This window comes from Lytechinus variegatus, chromosome 14, assembly GCF_018143015.1.
Source record: "Lytechinus variegatus isolate NC3 chromosome 14, Lvar_3.0, whole genome shotgun sequence".
Classification (NCBI taxonomy): Eukaryota; Metazoa; Echinodermata; class Echinoidea; order Temnopleuroida; family Toxopneustidae; genus Lytechinus; species Lytechinus variegatus.
Genome location: NC_054753.1, coordinates 2238824 through 2248440, shown reverse-complemented (window position 1 = coordinate 2248440; position 9617 = coordinate 2238824). Strand labels below are relative to the sequence as shown.

Below are 9617 nucleotides of genomic sequence, written 5' to 3'. Positions count from 1 at the left end.
AGGTATTGTTTAACTTTGTGAGCAGTCGATTTAAAAAATTCTCAAACCAAGATGAAACATGTGTACAAGTGCATGTATTAGAACTAATAAACCCTGAAAACAACCATTATTGAGAATGAAAAGCTAAAACTACAAGGCAAGCCCGGATTTAGTAAATGGGCGTCTTATAGACACCTAAATAGTACACATAAGTGTATGGGATGAAAGTAAGATGGTGTTTCCGGTCACTGTATATTTCAATTTTTGAAGCACTAAATAATCATTTTCGAACGCAATTTTTTCAGGGCTTCATTTTTGGAACATATCACAGACACAGGTGACAAGTGTGACCTTCTAGCTCAGATTTTTTAAAAGTCAAACCAATGTTAACCAATCACTTTAAATGCGTTGCATTTCTTATATGTACTCAAAAGATATTTGGAAATAAGCACAAAATCTCATTTTGCCTTAATTAAAGGCGCTTGAATTGATTTTAATTTTATTTCCATTTTTACCAGACTAATGAGATACCTCACAAAATAGGGAGAATCACTAACTTCTACATTAAGTTGTAAGTCTTTCTAGTAGGGTACATTAGGCTACACTTATATGAATGGGCGTGACGGTTACCTTGAATCCAACTCTAAAACAAAAGTATCCAATTGTGTTTTAAAGTTAGATTTAAACATTAGAATTTAAATACGGAGCCCTTTCACCCTAATTATAATCTGAAATAGAAACTCATGAAACCAAACTAAACAAGAGAAAACCACGTAAGCAAGTTTCTTCCAAAAAACTAAAAAAAATACAGCCTATTGAAGTATTCAGTATTTGGTCGTAACCTTGCTCTGTTTGCCATTTAAATCTCGTCCTGTGTAATTTCATAAAGTACATGACAATACAATTGAATAGAATCCGACCTTGATTTGAACTAGGCTATGCTAGTCTATTGGGATCATACTGATCACAGAGTCAAACAATAAATTACCAAATACGCTATGATAAAAAAAACTGAGAAGACAAACAATTCACTTTGAGTTCGCATACTCTCATGCGTTCTATTGTTAGGAGAATATTTCAATCCTTGTTTGCTTTTCTTGAGCATACAGAAGACATAATTTGGAAGCCAAAGTCGCTCAATCAACAGTAGTGTGAAGCTACATCGCCTTGCCCCCCCCCCCCCCCCCCACCCTCATTTTTTCTATTTTTTATCAAGTGGCGACGAAGTGAGAGAAAGATTAAGAAAAAAGAGGGAAATTATTTATTTTTAGTAATGTAATATCTTGTGGTGTCGTGCAGCTTCATTGCTGGAAAGAGGGGAAAAGGCACAGCTTTTTCGTGTTAGGTATAACCCCATCCCCGATATAAAGTTTGACTCCCGTTTGGGATCAAGTTTTTAGAATTTGCCAAAAGAGTTTGAAATAAGCGAACAAAATGGTTGCTCGTAGTGGAGCAACGTTCAAGTTATAACAGAATCTAAAAATGATTTAAAACGAAATTTTGTAAAGGTACAGTGTTTCCAAATAGAGTTGGACAAGGTCGGCAGGATCTTGACCGTGTCCTGGGAATCTTCCTCGATTCAAACATGGACTCGCGGACCATGGCCCGTTTCATAAAAGATAACAACTATGGAAACTTTGACATTTTTGGAACTACCATGACAACTAGGCTCTGAATTCAATAACAGTCATAGTTTGCATGGAAGTGACGATAATGGCAAAGTTATAATAGACTTGGTTCCTGGACGTTAGTATCTGCCTGATAATGAATACACTCTTGGCTGCGAACAACAATACATGTATATCGTCGACTGATTGCAGGTTCTTCATAATTTGAAAATGGATTTCGAGATGCCTCTGCTCAATGGGCCGTATTTTGAACTCAGGTTTAAATAAAATCCTGGGGAGCGTTTCATGAAAGGACTTGTCGGACGTTTTATCTGACAAGTCCTGTTTCATCCGACAGTTACCATAGTAACAGTGCTTCTCGACCAATCAGAATCCAGGAAAGTTGTCAGATCTGACTTGTCGGACAAAAATATTGATGACCCCCCCCCCTGGGTTTAAGTTTTAGTTTAAAGGAGAAGTCCACCCAAATAAAAGTTGGTTTTAATAAAAAGAGAAAAATCCAACAACCGGAACACTGAAAATTCTTCAAGATCGGATGAGAAAGTTTGTGATATTTTAAAGCCTGTGTATAGCTTTGGTAAAGGGTCAATAATGTGATTGATAATCGAATATCATCTAATATGACAGTCTTACTGAAGCGTAGAGACCGTTAGATATTTTTCCAACTGCACTTCTCTGAGAAAATTTCAAATATTCAAATCTTGGATATATAGCGCCCTCTCTCGGCGATGCTTGTTTTAAATTTAAAAAATGGGCATTCAAGCACTTATCTTATAAATTTAGTGATTAGATATCCAAAAGTTACAAAGAACATATCTTGAAAGTTTCAGCCCATTCCATGATTTGGAATAGGATTTAATTGAAAGACAAAAACACACAGATATTTTAATTTGATCGGGTGACCCGATCAAGTTAAATTTCCATGTAAAATCGCAAAATTTATCCTGTAAAACACATTTTCATTTCATATCCTCCACATCATAACTGTTATAGGGCATATCCATTCATATTAGCTAGCAATGAATTGGAATAGTGATAGGTGCATTTTGGTGGATTTACCAAAACTATACACAAGCTTTAAAGTTTCGCAAATTTTACAAAACAGCTATATCCACATCCTTGTCGGTATGCAAATGAGGAGACAGGTGACGTCATCCACTCACTATTTCTTTTGTATTGTACTATATTGATTATGAAATATTTCTCTTCATTGTCAAGTGAAACAACGATTAATTCCACCATGAACATGTGGAATTAGCATTTTTTAATGCTATATGGTTAAGTCAAGTTGATTATTATTATTATCAAATCTGTTTGAATAAATGAAATATTGTGTAATTAAAAAAAATAGTGAGATACATCATCGTCTGTCTCGTTTGGAGTGTCGTAGGCCCACTGGGAGAATAGTTTTCGGAACTGAAGTGGCTACCCTGGGTAAATGTACCGTTAATATTATTCTTATTATTATCATCATTATCATCATTAATTTTTTTTTGTTATTTGCATGTCACTAAGTTGTGCATTTCACTGTTTTTGTGAAAAATAAGCAAAACTTTAAAATGTCATTACTTTCTTATTACATCCAATTTTCAGCGTTATCCTATTTTAATTTTTCTTTATTTATCACAATCGACATTTTTCTGGGGTGGATTTAAACTTTAACTATGGAAAGCCAATTTGGGGACAAATCTTTTTTTATTTTAATTTATCCACTCTTATTCTGTATTGTGGCAGCAAAGGGAAAATAAATATCAAATATAGATCTACAATATCAGCTTCTTCTTTGTTTTTGTTATTTTTTTTAGTTTTTGGCCCCCACGATTTTAACACAGCCCAGTCAGCAAAGTATCTGGGCCAACATTGGCCCCACATGGGTTTCATGTGGGCCATATGTCCCATATAATCCCCGTATGGGCTGGCCCACTTGAAACCCATATGGCTAAAATCATCTGGGCCCCATATGGGATATATATGGGCCATGTGGCATCATTAGTATCGATCGATCTGGACTGCACTCATGAACATACATTGTACAACAGTAAATGACCAAAATTTTAGCTAATACAGCTACAACAATTAATATGTTTATGTTTATGCAAGGATTCCACCATGAAAAGTTTCAGAAAAGTATGTAATATATTACTATAAAATTAAGAATCGAAACATTTAATGTCAGGAGAAAATTTTCAATGTTAAATATTTAAAATTGTTATTAACCATAGCCTGTCAAGTATAGCATACTCGCTCTATATATAGAAGTCGATAACAAGATTTAGCGGTTAGATGTAGGATAGGATGAGGATAGGATTACGAGTTACGGTTAGAATGTAGGATTATAGGATATGAAAAGATGTTAGTGATTAGAATATTGGGTTGTAAAGTCACCTTTATGACACAATTCAATTTTTTTTTTCATTGATTAAAACATCGTGAACCTACATGTGGCCCACATGGGACCCATATAAAACACAGTATCGTTTTCATATGGGGCCCAGATGAGCCATGTGGGGTTTACATGGGTTTCATGTGGGCTTGACCAGATTTTCCCCATATGAAACCCACATGGCCCATATGGGCCTCTGATGGTTTGGATGGTGCAAAGCCCATATGGGCAGCTCATATGGGGCCCATAATCTAAGCCCAGATGAGCCCATAGATAACCCACACGGCCCCCAGATACTTTGCTGACTGACCATGGTCCCACTTGACTTCAGAATACGGGCCACTGATGAATTAGGATATTCCCCTAGAAGGTAGTTACAACAGACGAATGCCTGGAGTTTCCTCTTTTGATCCCTAATCGGTACTTCCATATGATGCAGCATTCTCTGTAGATCCGTTGCCATGGTTTCCAGCATCGAGGTCATCATTTCCAAATCTCTGGGGTGATATTCTCCCAGCTTTACTGTGCCGATAGCCGTATGTCATGTAAATGAATATACCTAGAAAATGAGAAATATTGTGCCAAATTGATTAATAAAATTCCGCTGAATAATATTACTCATAATTATCTACTAAATTAAAGCAGACAATAGCCATAAAAAAGGTGTGACTTTCATTTTTTCTAAGTTTTTATGTCATTCTACATTTACCAATTGTGATTCCTTTCTATAATGGATTAGGACAATATAAAACTGCAGTTACTGAAACGTGCTTAGCTACATTTTATACAAGAGCTCGTGTAGTGTCATGATAGGATGGGGCTATTTAATTAGATGTTTATTTGTACAGAGTACAGACTGTTACACCCGAAGATTCATCAGCCACTCGATGAAGCTTAATGTTAATATCTGCAGAATCCTATAAGGGCAATCTAAAATTGCATTTGTTCACCATCAGATACTAGGTTTCAAGACAGAAGTTTTTCCTCATTTGTAATTTACTCTTTCTTGTACTTAGTTCTCTTTACTTCATGTCTTGCTATCTTTCAAGCGCCTTGAGCATTTAATTAAAATGGAACAGAAACTATATATAAATCATAAGTAGTAGTAGTACAGCTTATGAAACAATAACTCTAGTGCAGTAAAACAAACAAACAGAATGTAAGGGGGATAAAATGACAACAGTGAATAGTTAATTCCTGCATTTATATATGTGTATGTTGTGTGTGTGTGTGTGAGGGTGTGCATACATGTCTGTGTGTGGGTTTATAATTTATGTGTATCGGTATGCATATATATACATACACTTGTATTATTATTTTGCGGGTTTCGTAGGCGTATAAAAGAAATCCACATATCGTCTAAGGGGGCGCTAGACACGTTTAACTAATTTTGAATACTGAAGTATCGGAGGTTGACAATAAAGAAATTAAACGGCTACTACAAGGTTTTTTAACATGTTGCCTACCGAAATTAATGATTCCCATAGGCTTTGTACTGGGATAACAAGGTTCCAGTTTGTATTGGGTTAAGACTGGTATATTAGACGAGGCTCGAGTATAGTTAACATTATTGATATGTTCCATTTCAGCATTAAATATTCATAGTGAATAGGTAGTTGAAAAAAAAACGACTACTACAAGTTATTAAAATGAGATTCTTGGATAGTTTGCATTATTAACCATTTACCAAAGCTAAAAGACAGGCGTTAAATTAGTCTCCATAAGCATGATACGTAAAGCTGTCAGATGGTGAATAATGAGCTCATATACCGATTTTGAAATGTAGGGATCGAATTTCAATTGACATTATTTGTCAATAATATGCTGGTAACGTTTACATGTAGGGTAAATTCAACTACTGAATATTATGTGTCATCGTGTCCAAACGACCGGCATATAAGGAGCCATATTCAAATGAAATACATTCTATTTCGTAACAATGTTGTTCATAGTCTAGCTTTCTGAAAACTAAAGCAAAACAATACGTATTCTGCACAAACAAAAAAATATATAGCTACCGCTGCCAGTTGTTCCATAGAGCTTCAAACATCCTGATAATTTAAATGTTTAAAGGACAACATGATACAGCAGGCTGGCATTCGTAGTAAAGACAAATTTAGAAACTGCCTTACGGACCTATTAGTGACTATACAATATAATTATGACAGTTTTTATATAAATATTTTCATTTTTTTGTATTCATTAATTATAATAATACTAAAAATAGACATTTATATTGCGCCTTCTATCTAGAAATAATTTCTACCATTAAAAGTACGACACAAAGTGTCAAGCGCAGTAAAATATAGTAACTGCGCTATTTAAAGTGGCATACTCGCATAGTTTGAACATAAAGAATAAAATCTAGAAATTAACTTACCCACGACGACCCAGACCAGGAATCGTAACCACGTGATCGGTTTTAGTTTCAGTAGTAGTAATATATTGACAAAAATAGCAAGCCAAGGAAACAGAGGAACGAATGGGACCTAAAAAAAATAAACGCAATAAATAGTAGAAAGTAATTGTTGAGATTCAATTCGGCTGTTCGTATTATAATAATTTGGTTAACTCGCTCGAGTTTCCCGATTATCACTGCAGATGCCAAATACTCATTAATAATTGTAACATTACTTTTCAAAACCCCCACTAATTAAATGTTGTGAGTTTGGGGGATTGATGATATCAGTTTCTTCAAACCCTGTTTAAAGAAACAGACAGACGTCATGCACTTCCTCAACTTTTCTGGCGAAATTTTCACTGTTTCCGAGATTAGCGTAAACTAGGCATCATGGCACCGATGCTACAGTTATTTTCTAATATCAAAAGTGTTTGGTTATGGGTGGATTAAAGGTGTGAATGTTGTGCCAAGTACGGGACTCGGAAATGTCCCGTAGGACACGGAACATTTTTACCTCTGATTTACCCATGGACGACAGAATTTTTTTTTGTTGGTTGTCATTTTTGTACATGACTACCCGGTAGAACTTTATTTTCACCACATATCGAATTAAATTTCTTCGTTTCAATAGCAGGTTGAAAAAAGTCGTGCAGATTGCTGATTTTCTGGATTTACCCTGTTACGGTGCCAAGGATTATCTTTGACAATTGCAACTGCATTGTTTTTAGCTCTCCAGTAAAGATTTCAAGCCACGATATTGGTTGACAGGTTTTGATGCACCACGGCTACGTTTCATTGAGAGTTACAACTATAATTGATTTGTCATTATGACAAATACCATGATAACAAGGTTAAGCAACTAATTAAAACCAAGGTGCCCACGGTAATACAGCTATGTCAAAGATACCATACTTGTAAATCTTTCTGAAATGGACCCTGGTAATGGTTGGCAGTAGGTCCATAACATTTTTTTAAGTCGTGCTAATACTTACCCTGTAATAATCTCGTGTGTCTACATTCTGGTAATGAAGGGAGATTACTATCAAGCCGACCAGTGAAGAAACGCAAAAGAAAATTAGAAGAAGAATTGCCCAAACTTTTGCTGTAGCTAATTCAGCGTGCCCGAATTCTACGAGAGAAAGGGCGCAGAGCTGGAAGAAAACGGAACTCCAAAGTCCGATCTTGACTGCCACCCCTGGTTTGAAACGACAAAGTTCACGAAGGAAAGGTGTTGAACGGAACTGGTGTTTAAGTGTTCCAGGTGTGTATGCGGACGCTGCGTCAAGAAGCATGGAGTTGTCATCGAAGGACTTCGCATTTCCTGTCTGAGTAAGATTATGATTTTTGTTCTCCTGCGAAGTCATCTCCAAACCAGCACTGGCGTCAGGCATTATATCATCAGGTCCATATCGGAGGGTGATGACAGCAACGGCAACAAAAGAGTAACCAAGAAGGACACCAATGGAGAGGAACTCGACAAGTTGGGACAAGGTAAAGAACATGGCAGGTATGATAACGAGAATTGTGGAGAACATTACTGCATAGACAGGCACTTTGGTATGCTGATTTACAATGCTTAGAAATTCGAAGAGTATTCCGTCAGAAGCCATGGCGTAGATCGACCTTGGGAGGCTATAGAGACTCATTATTATTGTAGTAAACATTGCACAAAGGGCACCCACGCCTACCATCCACCTTGCCCACTCTATACCACGCTGCTGGAAGGCAGCAGCAAATGCAGATTGTTCATCCAAATCTGTGTAAGGTACCATGAGGGTTAGCGCGGCAGATGCGAGGATGTAGCATACACTCGTCAACAGGATTGAAATAAAGGTAGCCCTGGGGATACTCTTTCTAGGATTCAAGGTCTCTTCATTCGCCATGGCTATTGTATCAAAGCCAACGAAGGAGAAGAACAGGGTTGCTCCTCCTGCAATCACGCTCCCTGGTCCGTTGGGGACGAACCCACCATAATCTTGCCAGTTTTTGATATCTGCTTTAGTAAATCCCATCACAACTATAACGCCAATGATCGACAGGTTAATGATCATTAATATGACGGTGACCCCTGCTGAAATGTTTGCTCCTGCTGCTATGAAAAGCGATATCAGAATGACCAATAAAGAGGCAAATATATTCGGGTATGGGGAAAGGTAAGAAACGTCCCAGACCTCACCACCCATTAGAGTGTCAACTGTAAAGTTGGTTATCCGGTACCCAGTCAAAAAGTCCAGGTACCCCATGAATGAGGAGGAAACAGATGCAGCGGATATGGCGTACTCAAGGATCAAGTTCCAACCAATAAGGAATGCCCAAATTTCGCCTATGGCGATGTACGTGAAGGTGTATGCAGATCCTGTCTTCGGAATCCTACAGGCAAACTCCACATAGCACAGAGCGGACAGTATCGAAGCAACAGTGGCAATGGCATAGGAGACAACAATGGCAGGTCCAGTAACTTCCTTGGCCTCAACGCCGGTGAGAACGAAAAGACCGGCACCAATCATCGCAGCTATGCCCATTATCGTCAGCTGAAATGTGGTTAACGAACGCCTAAGGGATGTCTCGAAGGCCTCTTCAGCACTTCCAAGCTGCTTCCTGCGGCTGATGGTGCTACAAATATCCCCGCAGCAATCCATGGCATCTCAGGGGAAAGACGAACGGGCGGGGAATCTTCTAGTGCAGTGGAGATGTATGTTCTTCTCTAACCAAGGTTGTTATTTCATTGAACTTCAATCTAGAGAGAAGAGAGAGAGGGAGAAGTTGTAAGCCGTTTTATATCTCAAGACTACTTAAACGTGTTACACACCAATACGATTTGAATAAATGCAGAATTGTTAAACATCAAATTCAATTTCTTTTGAAATTTTGTTAAATAAATTTAGGACACCAAGGTCAGTAGAAAAGTTCTTCCTAAATCCAAATTGTTGAGGTATTAAAACATGATTAACTGTTAGAAATTTGTACAACCTGGTATATACTAACTTTTCTAATAACTTGGAAAAGAATGGTAATAAAGCAATTGGACGGTAGTTTACAATGTCATGTCGATCACCCCTTTTAAAGATGGGAACAACTAAAGCAGTCTTAAGCTTATCTGGCACTATTCCTTGTGATAAAGATTCATTTAAGATATAACAAAGAGGGTTTACAATGGAATGAATACACTTCTTTATAACACGACCAGCAATAGAGTCAGGACCAGGTGAAGCAGAAGTTTTCATGG

At 37.2% G+C, this 9617-nt stretch overlaps 1 protein-coding gene across 1 annotated transcript; it reads right to left on the bottom strand.

The window, feature by feature from the left end:
- Positions 1-3242: 3242 nt before the first annotated feature.
- Positions 3243-9055, bottom strand: LOC121427591 (cationic amino acid transporter 4-like). Its single transcript, XM_041624060.1, has 3 exons — positions 7384-9055; positions 6371-6479; positions 3243-4549 (listed from the first exon to the last, which is right to left on the bottom strand). The coding sequence occupies exons 1-3, from the start codon at positions 9028-9030 to the stop codon at positions 4404-4406; spliced, it is 1902 nt and encodes a 633-aa protein (XP_041479994.1). The 5' UTR covers positions 9031-9055; the 3' UTR covers positions 3243-4403.
- Positions 9056-9617: the final 562 nt, after the last annotated feature.

Excerpts from the sequence above, each read along its gene's own strand:
- LOC121427591 (XM_041624060.1), bottom strand. The coding sequence starts at position 9,030 with ATGGATTGCTGCGGGGATATTTGTAGCACCATCAGCCGCAGGAAGCAG. Across the intron at positions 6,480-7,383 it reads ACACACGAGATTATTACAGG|GTCCCATTCGTTCCTCTGTT; the intron begins GTAAGTATTAGC and ends TATTTTTTTTAG. Across the intron at positions 4,550-6,370 it reads CCTGGTCTGGGTCGTCGTGG|GTATATTCATTTACATGACA; the intron begins GTAAGTTAATTT and ends CTCATTTTCTAG.